Source organism: Sorex araneus, chromosome X (assembly GCF_027595985.1).
Source record: "Sorex araneus isolate mSorAra2 chromosome X, mSorAra2.pri, whole genome shotgun sequence".
Lineage (NCBI taxonomy): Eukaryota > Metazoa > Chordata > Mammalia > Eulipotyphla > Soricidae > Sorex > Sorex araneus.
In genome coordinates this window covers 149,924,369-149,938,668 of record NC_073313.1, presented here as the reverse complement: position 1 = coordinate 149,938,668, position 14,300 = coordinate 149,924,369, and the positions used below count along the sequence as shown (strand labels likewise).

The 14,300-nt window shown below is 40.4% G+C and overlaps 1 protein-coding gene and 1 long non-coding RNA gene across 2 annotated transcripts in view; one reads left to right on the top strand and one right to left on the bottom strand.

Moving 5' to 3' along the window:
* The window catches only part of LOC129400006 (uncharacterized), a 31,956-nt gene extending 22,249 nt beyond the window's left edge, over positions 1–9,707 (bottom strand). The window contains exons 1-2 of the long non-coding RNA XR_008627342.1: positions 9,536–9,707; positions 8,408–8,517 (exon numbers count right to left, since the gene is read on the bottom strand). This is a non-coding gene — a long non-coding RNA (uncharacterized LOC129400006). The remainder of the gene's footprint in view (positions 1–8,407; positions 8,518–9,535) is intronic.
* Positions 9,708–10,098: 391 nt separating this feature from the next.
* UBQLN2 (ubiquilin 2) lies at positions 10,099–13,704 on the top strand. Its single transcript, XM_004615737.2, has one exon. It carries the CDS (start codon positions 10,397–10,399, stop codon positions 12,254–12,256), a length of 1,860 nt encoding a protein of 619 aa, XP_004615794.1. The 5' UTR covers positions 10,099–10,396; the 3' UTR covers positions 12,257–13,704.
* The last annotated feature ends 596 nt before the right edge of the window (positions 13,705–14,300 follow it).

Genomic DNA, 14,300 nt, shown 5'->3' with positions numbered 1-14,300 from the left:
AGAAAGAAAGAAAGAAAGAAAAAGAAAGAAAGAAAGAAAGAAAGAAAGAAAGAAAGAAAGAAAGAAAGAAAAGGGAAAAAAAGGAAAGGTGAATCTGAAGAAGCTGGAGATGTTGGTAAGCCTCAAAGTGGAAATGAGAGGGTAACTGAAGTAAATACTTCTAATACCAAAAGAATAACAGTGTCTTAAATCCTATATTTTTAATGTTTCTACTACCATGAACAAAACTATTATTAAGAGATGGATACACAACATGTGTGGACTTATGCCATTAAGCTTTCAGGTTATTATTTTATGAATCACTACCTAAAAAAACCTCTTATTAAAGCCATCATTTATCCTTTAGATAATGTTTCCTGCTTCCTGCCTGTCTTGGTTAAGCATGTGCTTGGCTTACAATTTACACTGAGAGAGAAATCAATGAAGCCTCCATTTCTTGTTTTGATTTTTATTTGGCTTTTCACTTAGGCTTTATTTTATTTACTCATTTAAGCATTATTTTTGGGTCACACCTGGCAATGCTCAGGGGTTACTCCCAGCTCTGTAATCAGTAATTACTCATTCCTATCACCACCCAGGGGCTTGGGAGACCATCTGGGATGCCAGAGATCAAATCTGGATTGACCACATGCAAGGCAAGAGCCATAACGGCTATACTATTGCTCTAGCCCCCCATTTAGTTTTGAAGATGAAAAATGAGCCACATTCATAGCATAAAAATACCCAATTTGTTTGTCTTTCAAGAAATATAAATTTAGGATACAGAGAAATAGTACAGTGGCTTAGAATGCTTACTTTGAAAACATAAAGTCATGAGTTCAAATTCCCAGTGTTCCATGTATTTTTTTCTGAACTCTCTCTTGTTTTGCTGTCTGTGATCCCAAGTGCCACATAATTTCTGGTCACATTTCATACAGGTTTGACAAACTGACCCCCAAAAGGACACCATAACTAAAAACATGTGCAATGGGGCTGCAGTGGCGCCAGCAGGTTAACCTGTACACTTGGGGCAAATGCATCAGCAGCCTGATAGTGCCTTCAGGCTTCCTCATACCCCAAAATTGCCGCTGTGCCTCTGGCCAGACCACAACAACTTGGGACCAAGTTTCCTGAGAAATTAAACTGCCAAAACCTAGGTATGTGGGAGGCACTCCCACAAACCACCTCCAACTCAGCTATACAAGCTCGGTTTTTGGCTTTACTTCAGAGATCCATAAATAAATCTCAAAAGAGATCAAAAGCCGCAGTTAATCTCAGCCCCATGCAAGACTGGACAGACAGGGGTAAATCAGAGAGGGGCGGGTAAGCCTGGGTCTCGCCAAGCAGAGTCCCTGGCAGCCTCTTATTTCCACAATTCAATATCGCCACCATACTCCCCGGCCAGACTCACAGTCTTGGGACAAACCCCACTGAGATATAGTCTGGTGAAAATTTGGGTAATCAGGTTTTATGACTGAAATCTCCTGGCTTCCTCGGGCTCTGGATGGGTTATCTTTCCCCAGCCCCCTGTACTTCCAGAAGCCTTCACAGTCATATCCATACTCCCAAAGCTGCCATCCAGTTAAAAAAGCTACTCCAGCCTTACCTTCCTGATAAAGATACTGAACATCTTGAACAAACACGATGTCCTTTTTGTACCTGTATTGCAAACCATGATGCACAAAAGTAGAGAGTAAAAGAAGAAAAGTGCCTGCCATAAATGCCATAGAAGCAGGCTGTAGGGGAGGGGGTGGAAGGTGTTGGGGGATGGTGATAGTGAAATGGGGTATATTGGTGGTGGGAAATACATACTGGTGTAGGCATGGGTGTTTGATCATTGTATGACTGAAACTTAATTATTAACAGCTTTGTAATAGTATATCTCACAGATATTCACTAAAAATTGAAAATAAAAATATGAAAAAATAAAAAGATGTGCAAGTGCCACAACCAAGAAGCCTGAGGCACATGTGTAAGAACCACAGCTCTTACACAAGGCACATGTGTAAGAACCACAGCTACTTCTGACAAACAACACAACCATAGCTTGTGTATCTGAGCTAAGAATATAACCCCTGGTAAACATGTGTTTGAGTATTGCAACTAATGGAGTACAAACATACATGGGCACTGTAGTCAAGTGTGAAAACACTGTAACACTCAACCCCTGGTAGGCAATATAAATGAAACTGTGAAAAATGCGTGAACTCCACTGTAATGTGTGTGTGCAACTCCCAATCATCATAGCAACATCATCAACAACAATAAAAGGAAGGCATGGGTTTCAGAAGAGAAAAAAAATTTAATAGAATGAAATAGAAATATAGGTCAGAATTATTTTTCACAAAGTATCATTGGATGAAGGAGACCTCATCACAAGGGAGGCATAGTTATATCTCCATATGAATCATGGTTAAGGGTTTTGAGCTTGCATATGTGGGTTTTGTAAATAACACACCAATTCAACCACTTCCATGTCAATAGATGGGAGACACTGCACTCCTCTCTAGAAACTGTTTATGACCTAAGCATTATGGTCTAAGCATGCTTACTTGGAATCTGCTGTGGCACATGGCAGTAGAGTTGGTGCATGTCTAGTGCAAATGAAGGTGGCTCATAACCCTACTATGATGGTATATCTGCTCATTATAGATATTTCTGAAATGTCCTAAAGTTACAAAGTCATGTTACAAGGTTACAAGGTCACAGAGCAAGGACTTTCTAAGAAGAAATTGGTAATGAAAAAACCTGCTTAGAAGGCTAAAGAGATAGTACAGAGTTAAAGGTGCTGGGTTTGCACATAGCCTATCCTGGTTCAATCCCTGTCACCACATATGGTCCCCTGAGTACAGCATATGTGGCCCAAGTCCCCTTCTCCCAAATAAAAGAAATTAAATTAAATGTGGGTGTGTTTTTCAGATTTGTTTGGAGTGGGGCACACCTAGTACTCAGGACTTACTGCTGGCTCTGCATTCAGAGATTACTCCTGGAAAAGGATCATGGAAACATATAGGCTGCTAGGAACAAACCCACATATATATGTATATATGTATATGCACAATAGAATACTATGCAGCTCTAAGAAAGAAAAATTTGCAGAGACATGGGTGGAATTAGAGTATATCAAGGCAGTCAGAAGGAAAGGAAGCACTCAAGAATGATCCCTCTCAGATGTGGGACTTAAAAATATACAGCATGGTAACAGCAAAGGTTCATAGGCAACATAATGGGAGAACTGATTCACATAATTGAGTTGGTGTATGAGAGTGTGAGTGTAGAAAAAGAGGGTCACAAGTGTACTTGAGAAAAGGAGATGGTATACTATTGTTGGGTGATGTTAGAATTGTATACAGGGGAAAGTATTCTTAAGAATACTAAAAAAACAGCCCATAAACCAATAAAAATTAATTTTAAAATATTAAGCCTGCTTAGTTTATTCACAAGAGATATAGTTTGTGCAGCATATTGTTGTCAAGAAGTTCTCTGAGGAATTTACAATTGGGATTTTTGAAGGGTTGGTTGAGTCTATTCCTAATTCTGTCTCAAATAAATTTGAGTACTTTCAGTAGGTGTGAAATGATAACTTTTTACTGTAAATTAATAAGTAAGTAGTTAGATATCTATCTCAAACTCAACAGAATCTTCATTTTAAAAAGTCCTTAACAATTCTGGATGCTGACAAGAGTGAACATTTGAACTTGACAAGCAGAATACCAAGGACAGCAGTGCAGCAATTAAATCAGTGACCTTAAAAAGTTTTACTTAAAGAAAGTTTTTTCTTTAGTAGGTATTAAAAATATCTACTAAAGAACATTGAATAGCTCCATGCCCTCTGGTACATGGAAGTTAACATCTAATGATATATCCATATATTTAAAATAATTGAAAAATTCAATTACTAAATATTATATTTATGCTTTTTAAAAAGCTGTTTGTTACTTTCTTAAATATATCCAACAGAACTTAAATGCTATAACAATTTGAGATTGATCATCATTCATTCTTATATAGATTAAGACTAGGAGCTGGAAAATTTACATTGTTTTTATGTATATTTCTATTTACTATTACCGCAGAATTTTCATCCTAATTTTATATGCAAGAATGCTTTAACTATGCAAGTCAATCAACATAATACACCTTATCAATAAAAGAAAAATTAAAACCACATGATTATATCAATAGATGCAGAGAAAGCATTGACAAGACTAAACTTTCATTCATGTTAAAAACTCTCAACAAAATGGGAATTGTAGAAACTTTCCTCAATATAGTTAAAGCCATCTATCACAACCCACAGCTAGCATTATTCTCAATAGAGAAAAACTAAAAGCTTTCCATCTAAGATCAGGCACAAGACTAGGGTGCCCAATATCACCAGTCTATTCAGTATAGTACTAGAAGTACTTGCCATAGCAGTTAGGCAACAAAAAGATATCAAGGACATCCAGATGGGAATGGAAGAAGTCAAGCTCTTACTATTTGCAGATATATGTTACTATGCTTAGAAAATCCAATAACTCTACAAAAAAGTTCCTAGAAATAATATATTTGTACGGTAAAGTGGCAGGTTACAAAATTAATATCCAAAGCTTCATGGATTTCCTATATACAAATAATGCAAAAGAAGAAAGAGATATCAAAAAATTTATTCAAAAACACGTTCACAATTGTGCCTTGGAAAATCAAGTACTTCAAAATCAGCTTAAGTAAAGAGGTGAAAGACCTATACAAAGAAAATTACAAAACACTACTTCAAGAAATAAAAGGACAAGAGGAAATAGAGACACATTCCCTGCTCATGGATTAGGAGGATTAACATTGTCAAAAAGACAATACTATCCCAAAGCATTATACAGATTTAATGCAGTCCTTATAAGTATACCCATAAAAATCTTCAGACCAAAGCATTGTACAGATTTAATGCAGTTTCATGAAACTTTTTAAAGAAAGAGATCAAACACACCTGAAGTTAATATAGTACAATATATCCCTACGATAGCTAAAGCAACCCTTGAGGAAAAGAAGATGAGAGCATCACTTTCCCCAACTTCAAACTGCACTACAAAGTGATTGTAATTAAAATAGTATTGTAATTAAAATAGACTGGCAGATAAGTGGAATAGAGTTAAATATCCTGACAGCACTGTAGCACTGTAGCACTGTCATTCCGTTGTTCATTGATTTGCTCGAGCAGGCACCAGAAACGTCTTCATTGTGAGACTTGTTGTTACTGTTTTTGGCATATCGAATATGTCACAGGTAGCTTGCCAGGCTATGCCCTGTGGGTGGGATACTCTCGGTAGCTTGCTGGGCTCTCTGAAAGGGATGGAAGAATCAAATCCGGGTCAGCCACACGCAAGGCAAATGCCCTACCCACTGTGCTCTCGTTCCAGTTCATCCTGATGGAGATTTACGGTCAGATTTATGACCACTGAATTTTTGATAAAAAGCAAGAAATATGAAGTGGAGTAAGAAAAACCTCTTCAACAAGTGGTGCTGGCAAAACTGGACAGTACAGTACATGTAAAAAAGTAACTCAGACCTCTATCTAACACCATGCATAAAGGTCACATCAGGGGCTGGAGCGATAGCACAGCGGGTAGGGTGTTTGCCTTGCATGCAGCCGACCCGGGTTCGAATCGAATCCCAGCATCCCATATGGTCCCCTGAGCACCGCCAGGGGTAATTCCTGAGTGCATAAACCAAGAGTGACCCCTGTGCATCGCCCGGTGTGACCAAAAAAAAAAAAGTCACATCAAAATGTGTTAAGAACCTCAACATCATACCTAAATTCAAAAGATAAATGGAGGAAACATAGGCAGATCCGTCCATGACATTGAAGCAAAATGAATCTTCAAAGATGAAATACCGCTGACCAAGAAAGTTGAAGCAAAGATAAACAAATGGGATTATATTAAACTAAGAAGCTTCTGTACCTCAAAAGAAATGGTGACCAAGATACAAAGACAGCCTACAGAATGGGAAATATGGAATTCTCTTCTAATTAGGGGTTAATATCAAAGATATACAAGGCACTGGTTGAACTCTACAAGAAAAAACATCCAATCTTATCAGAAAATGGTCTGATGAAATGAATAGAAACTTCCTCAAAGAAGAAATTCGAATGGTCAAAATACACCTGAAAAAATGCTCTTCATCACTAATCATCAAGGAGATGCAAATGAAAACAAAAATATGATACCACAGAGTCTGGCATATATTCAAAAGAACAAGAACAAGTGCTGGCGTGGATGCGGAGAGAAATTCCCACCATTTTTGGTGGGAACATCGGCTTGTTCAGCCATCTTAGAAAACAACATGGGCATTCCTTAAGAAACTAGAAATTGAGCTCCCAGCTGGTCTCTCATTCTGGGTAACTCAGGGAAGGGACCACCAAGTAAAATGTGGTTGGAGGTCATGTGGGGGAAGGGTGATGCGGGCCGAATACAGACTAGAGATTGAACACAATGGCCACTCAACACCTTTATTGCAAACCACAACACCTAATCAGAGAGAGAGAACAAAAGGGAATTCCCTGCCATAGTGGCAGGGTGGGGTGGGGGGAGATGGGACTGGGGAGGGTGGGAGGGATGTTGGGTTTACTGGTGGTGGAGAATGGGCACTGGTGAAGGGATGGGTTATCGAACTTTGTATGGGGGAAACATGAGCACAAAGATGTATGGATCTGTAACTGTACCCTCACGATGACTCTCTAATTAAAAATAAACTAATAAAAAGAAAAAAAGAAATTGAGCTCCCATTTGAGTCAGCAGTACCACCTCTGGGAATATACCCTGGAGGGCCCAAAACACACAGCAGAATCACCATCTGCACCCCTGTGTTCATTGCAGCACTCTTCACAATAGCCAGAATTAAAAAAAAGGGGGGGCTGGAGTGATAGCACAGCAGGTAGGGTGTTTGCCTTGCATGTGGCCGACCCGGGTTCGAATCCCAGCATCCCATATGGTCCCCCTGAGCACCGCCAGGAGTAATTCCTGAGTGCAGAGCCAGGAGTAACCCCTGTGCATTGTCGGGTGTGACTCAAAAAGCAAAAAAAAAAAAAAAAAAAACCACAATAGCCAGAATCCAGAAACAACCCAAGTATCTGAGAACGGATGACTGGATAAAGAAACCATGGTACATCTACATAATGGAATACTATGCAGCTGTTAGGAAAAATGAAGTTATGAAATTTACTTTAAAGTAGATGGACTGTTTTGTAGTTCAGGATCAAGTATTTGTCATCAAACATTACTATTATCTTGTCTTGCTTTGTTCCCAATATATCAGCATCTGTTCTTCTCCCTGATTTTTGCCTAACATGATACTCTCCTGTTCCATCCAACATACAGCAAATTGCAAAATGTTGTCTTTTCTTACAGTTGCAATGTGTTCCCTTGTATATATACACCATAACTTCTTTATCTGTTCATCTGTCATTATATATGTGGGTGGTTTCCATAACCTAGTTATTGTACCAAGTGCTGCAATAACATAGGCCTGCAAATAAACAAATAAAAAAATAAATAAAATAGATGGACATGGAGAGTATCATGTGGAGTGAAATGAATCAGAAGGAGAGGGACAAACGTAATAATTGCACTTATCTGTGGGACATAAAAAAACTTACTATTAGACTGATATCTAAGTACAGAAGAAACGGTTTGGGAGCACTGATCCATGGTTGGAAGCTTGCCACAAGTGTGTCGGGGAAAGAGGGAAGTTAGGATAGAGAAGGGACCATTACGACAATAACAGTTGAAAATAATTACTCTGGAAAAGAAGTGAATGTTAAAATTAAGTAAAGGGATATACATGACAACCTTTAAATACCTGTACTGAAAACCACCATTCCCAAAAGAAAAGAAAGAGACAGAGACAGAGTCAGAAACCGAGAGAGAAGAAAAGTCCCTGCCATAGAGGCAAGGCAGGCGGCAGCAGGAGGGAAACTGGAGACACTGGTGGTAGGAAATGTGCACTGATAAAGGGATGGCTGTGGCTGAAACCCAATCATGAATAACTTTGTAATTGTTTATCTCAAAGTAATTGAATAAAAATATAAAACAAATATTATTTATAGATAATAGTATCTATAAATGACAATCTGAAGATTTAAAATGATGCAAAAATAAATATGTGTTACCTTATTTATCTAACATAAACTTGCAACTAAAAATAGTTACCTTGGATGATTTGAATGTACTGAGTTAAAAAGCAACTTCTCTTATTTCTCTATTGCCAATTGTGATTCACAAGAGGATTGAATATTTATTATTATCATTATTAATTTTAGGTACTGTGATTTGCAAAGTTGTTGATAATAGTTTCAGGCATACAATGTTCCAACTCCAATCTCACCACCGATGTCATTTCTGTATACCACAGATGAATGAGATCACCTGGAATTTGTCCTTCTCTCTCTCACCTGTTCGCTTAACATGACACCTTCCAGGTCCATTCACATTGCAGTGAACTGTATGATTTCATCTTTTCTTTTCATTGTGTATATGTACCGTGATTTCTTTATCCATTCATCTGTTGTTAGGAAGAAAGGAAGGAAGAAAAAATTTGTGGGGCTGAAAATATAGTACAAGTGTACAAGATAGTACAATGTTTTATACGTGGCTAACTCCAGTTCAACCCTAGCACTTTCTCCAGGGCATTATCAGGAGTGATCCCTGAGCACAGAGCCAGGAGTAAAGCCCTGAGCACAGCTGAGTTTGGCCCAAAAACAAAAACAGAGAAATTCATAAATGAATCTGAAATTGTTCTGTTATTTATTCAAGTGCTATATTTCTCCCATGAAATCTGTAACTAAATTAAGAAAGCATTTTAATGTCTGCCACTAACTCTGTCCCCAAATAACTTCTAATTATTTATAAATTGTGAATGTAGTGTACAGTCACAAAAGTCAACAGAAATTTAGTATTTTTAAGAAGTGATAGCTATTCATAATCTCAGCATTCATTAACTACCATTAACGTACTGGTACAGAATGGTCCAGATTATTTTATACACTTGCTTAAAGAGTGATTATAGATAGATTGATTGTCTTAAATATAATCAGAACTTTAGTGATGTGGTAAATCTCACACACAAATGGAGGTGTTAATCCGTATCCCTGAAATTCTATAATACTGTAAACTGATAAATCAATTAAAAGAAAGAGGGAGGGGAAATGCATAGTTTACATTTTAGAAAATCTCACTTGAGCAACTAGATGGCCATTTTGGACAATGGTGAACGGTTTATTAATTACAAAACTTTTAAATATCAACGATTCTTTTTTGTATCATAAGTTGGAAATTTTGTATATTGCATTTGATTATTCAAATATATTTTATCATAGCAAAGCATATTCAATTGGTCATGCTGAGAAAATAATTTCTACTGAACCACTAATTTTTTTACCACAAATGCAAATCATTTCAAATTTTTGCACACACGTTTCTGCATCTGCAATTATTTTCCTAGGTGAGGTCTCTAAATGAGGCATTTTTGAATAAAAATGATGATCTATATTTTCAAAACGTCCAATGATCATTAAACTCACTTGCAGTTCAATTGCCATGCGAGTACATTTTCTCAACTACCACCAGTGAGATTGATCGTCATTTTTCTTCTTGGGCCATGGACAAAGCGTGACTAGAATCTCATTGTTCGGATTTCTCTGATTACTTAAGCGTCTTTTGTATGTGCTCACTTCTATCCGCTACTTTTGTGAAATTCGGGTTTCGTCCCAGCCCTCCCCCTTCCCTGGCGCCGTAATTGTTCATCTCTCCGCTTTTTGCTTTGTCAGAGTTGTTTTTATCCGTTTTTTGTCTTTATATGGAGTTGGCTGGCTCGGGGCTCTCGTTCTCTCGCGGCCTGCCTCATGGGCTGCCTCTGCGCGCACAGGGTCCCGCGGCTCCCCTCTCTGCTCCCTCCCCTTCCTCTCCCCGCCACGGCTCCCCCCCTCCGTTCCTCGCTCTTTGTCTCTCTCTCCCTCCCCCCTCCCTTCCCCGCCCCCGCCGGCCCCGCAGTGCCTAAGTTTCGAATGTGACCCAGGCGGCTCCCTCTTCCCGGGCCCCGGCGCCGTCGGTAGAGGGGGCAGGAAGCGGGCGAGGGACGGGGGAGGGGAAGGGGCGGAGAGGGGCGGGCGGAGCGGCTGCGGGAGTCGCCGGGAGCGCGCGCGGCGGGATCGCTCGGCGGCGGCGGAGGCCCGGACACCGGGACGCGGGAGAGCTGGGCTTGCGGCCTGCACGGAGCCCTCTCGGCCGGAGGACCCGAGAAGCGCCGTCTTCAAGCGAGAGGTACTGTGCTCCGCGCGCCCGGCCGGCCCAGCCCGCGGTGGCCGCGCTCCTTCCTTGCTCCTTCCCTCGCTCGCTCGCGCCCGCCCGCGCCTTCCCCGTCTGCCTGCGTCACCGCGGCCGCCATGGCTGAGAATGGCGAGAGCGGAGGCCCCCCGCGCCCCTCCCGCGGCCCTGCGGCGGCCCCGGGCCCGGCCTCGGCCCCGGCCGAGCCCAAAATCATCAAAGTCACTGTGAAGACTCCGAAAGAGAAAGAGGAGTTCGCGGTCCCCGAGAATAGCTCGGTGCAGCAGTTCAAGGAAGCGATTTCGAAACGCTTCAAATCCCAGACCGATCAGCTGGTGCTGATTTTTGCCGGAAAGATCTTAAAAGATCAAGATACCTTGATCCAGCACGGCATCCACGATGGTCTGACGGTCCATCTGGTCATCAAAAGTCAGAACCGACCTCAGGGCCAGTCCACACAGTCTAGCAGTGTCGTGGGAAGTAATACTACCTCGGCCACGGCAGCGACTCCCAGGAGTAACTCCACACCTACTTCCACAAATAGCAACCCGTTTGGGTTGGGGAGCCTGGGAGGACTAGCAGGCCTTAGCAGCCTGGGCTTGAGCTCGACCAACTTCTCCGAGCTCCAGAACCAGATGCAGCAGCAGCTCCTGTCCAGCCCTGAAATGATGATCCAGATCATGGAAAATCCCTTTGTTCAGAGCATGCTTTCGAATCCTGATCTGATGAGGCAGCTGATTATGGCCAACCCACAGATGCAACAATTGATTCAGAGAAACCCAGAAATCAGTCACCTGCTTAACAACCCAGATATAATGAGGCAGACCCTGGAAATTGCCAGAAATCCAGCCATGATGCAGGAGATGATGAGAAATCAAGACCTGGCTCTCAGCAATCTGGAGAGCATCCCTGGTGGTTACAATGCTCTGAGGCGCATGTATACTGACATTCAAGAACCTATGCTGAATGCTGCACAGGAGCAGTTTGGGGGTAATCCGTTTGCCTCGGTGGGGGGCAGTTCCTCCTCTGGGGAAGGCACACAGCCTTCCCGCACAGAAAATCGAGATCCATTACCCAATCCATGGGCGCCACCAGCGGCCACCCAGAGTTCTGCGACTACCAGCACAACCACCAGCACTGGCAGTAGCTCCAGCAATGCTACTGGGAACACTGTGGCCGCAGCCAATTATGTAGCCAGCATCTTCAGTACCCCAGGAATGCAGAGCTTGCTGCAACAGATAACTGAAAATCCCCAGCTGATCCAAAATATGCTGTCTGCTCCCTACATGAGAAGTATGATGCAGTCGCTGAGTCAAAATCCAGATTTGGCTGCACAGATGATGCTGAATAGCCCAGTGTTTACTGCAAATCCTCAGCTACAAGAGCAGATGCGTCCACAGCTCCCAGCTTTCCTGCAGCAAATGCAGAATCCAGACACAATATCAGCCATGTCAAACCCGAGAGCTATGCAGGCTTTAATGCAGATCCAGCAGGGGCTACAGACATTAGCCACCGAAGCACCTGGACTCATTCCAAGTTTCACTCCAGGGGTGGGAGTTGGGGTCCTGGGAACTGCCATAGGCCCTGTAGGCCCTGTTACACCCATAGGTCCTATAGGGCCCATAGTTCCTTTTACCCCCATTGGCCCCATAGGTCCCATAGGACCCACTGGCTCTGCAGGCACCACTGGCTCTGGTGGTCCCACTGGGTCCACTGTGCCCAGCTCTGCACCCAGTGAAACTATGAGTCCAACATCAGAATCTGGACCTAACCAACAATTCATTCAGCAAATGGTGCAGGCTCTGGCTGGAGCAAATCCTCCACAGCTGCCGAATCCAGAAGTCAGATTTCAGCAACAACTGGAACAGCTCAATGCAATGGGGTTTTTAAACCGTGAAGCAAACTTGCAGGCTCTGATAGCAACAGGAGGTGACATCAATGCAGCCATTGAGAGGCTGCTGGGCTCCCAGCCATCCTAATTACGTTTGTGTACCTTGAAAAAATTTCTTATTTTTGATAATGCCTCTTAAATCTTTAAATACACAGAATTGTGCTTTACTTTAATTTTTATTATTTTAAATCTGTCTAGTTACAAGTTCCATATGATGTATTTTAAGGTGGAGTCCATCTCTATTCTTCAATTTCTCCCCTTCCCTCCCTCCTTAATTTGGTGTCCTTGTTTTCAGTGGTGAAAATCAATGCCGTTTCACTCAAAGGTGTTGCATGTACATTTCTCTTTATTATGCATTTATTGTGATTTTATGGAAAATATCATCTTTCATGTTTGGGTGAGCAAGTTTTGTCTTACAGATGTCCAATTTCTTTGCATTTTAAATATTAGCCTATTATAGTAATTTAATGTAGAATGGAAAAATTAAAAACAAGCAAATTATTGGAATTTGCAATATTCCAATGTTGCGGTACAATATTGCTTATTGTGACTTTGGCATGTATTTTTGCTAGCAAAATGCTGTAAGGTTTATCTTTTTTGTGATGCTTGTACACAGTACAGTAAGCACAACTGGAACTGCATATTTAAAAATCTCTGAGCAGGATTGTGTAACCAAAATGAGGAAGAATATAAGAAATATTTCCGGAGTTAAGTCTGTCTCACAATTTTGTAGAATCTTACAGCTTCTTTGATAAACTTATCAGTGAAAATGTTGACTAGACAGGTTCAGTTAAAATATAGTAGAAATGTTTATCCTGGTATCTCTTAAGTATACATTTAATTGTACAGAAAACTTACAGTGTGACATTCAACATTTGCAGATTGACTGTGTATGACCTTAATCTTTGTGAAGCGTGAAGGATCATTGTGGTAATGCCAGGAAAGTGCGTTTTACCTCAGCCTGCCTTCTTAGCTTCTCCGGTAAAGAGACCTAATATGCATTTTGATTTGTATTGGAAATGTAATTTTCACTGAAAGTGTCTTGTGATGTTTGTATTACTTTTAACTGCTATGTGAAAAGAAAACTGTATCTTTTGACTATCAGTTATTTCCCTTGTGCACAAGAAAAAATGCATTAAAATGACTAAAAAAAATAAAAAAAGTTAAAAATGCATAAATCTTTTCCTTTTTGTCTCTGACCCTAGGATCATGTTTATGAAGGGTGATTCACTCCAAGATTACATTCTTTACTTTTAAAATGTTTAATGGCTTTATTAAAGTAGATTTTTGTCCTATTTGGGATTATTTTGATATGTGGGTTTTAGTATTCTTTCCCCCCCAAAGCTAATTGATTATCTCATTATCCACCTCCCTCTTCCATATGAAATGTTTTATATACATATATATATATATATAATGTACTTTAATTCTGTTTAGTACTACTGTTCATTATATTTGTGGTAAATAGGTAGTGGTTATTTAATTAGAATGATTTCTTACTTGTTGGGACTTGCCCTCTATTGATGATTTTGTTGCTACTTTTGTTGGGCCACATTTGGTGGGTATGGAGCTCACACCCTCAGTGCTAAGAAAGAGGTGCCAGGGATTGAACCCAGGGTCTTATACTACCACTTGGGCCACAGCCTGGGCTCCTACTGACCTTTCTTATTTTCATTTTTTTCTGATGATTTTGGCATGTTTATTACGTGAATTGTACAGTTGTTAATACAACCCCACTTCAAAATAAATTTGTATTCAGATTTGTCTTAAATTGATCATGAGAACTGTAGAATTCCAGTGATTTCTAGAAACATAATATTGTGCCTCACTTTATAAAAGCATTTACATTTGCAGTTTACCAAAGTATTAATTTCAAAGATATCCATCCTTTTGGATTTTTCCTAGTAAACAATCATACAAAGTTACATGTTCTTTATAGTTGCAACGATTTCAGATTACATGAGTTAAGAAATTCTTGAAGAATGATACATAATAAAATTGGTAGTGATATTGTTTCTAGTTTTAACCATACTTTGCTGCAGCAGTTTAAAATGCATTTTTGAAAAAGATACTCCTATAGAAGTGGTTGTATAAGTTTGTAAATGATATAGGTCCTCTTGGAGAGACGTTAT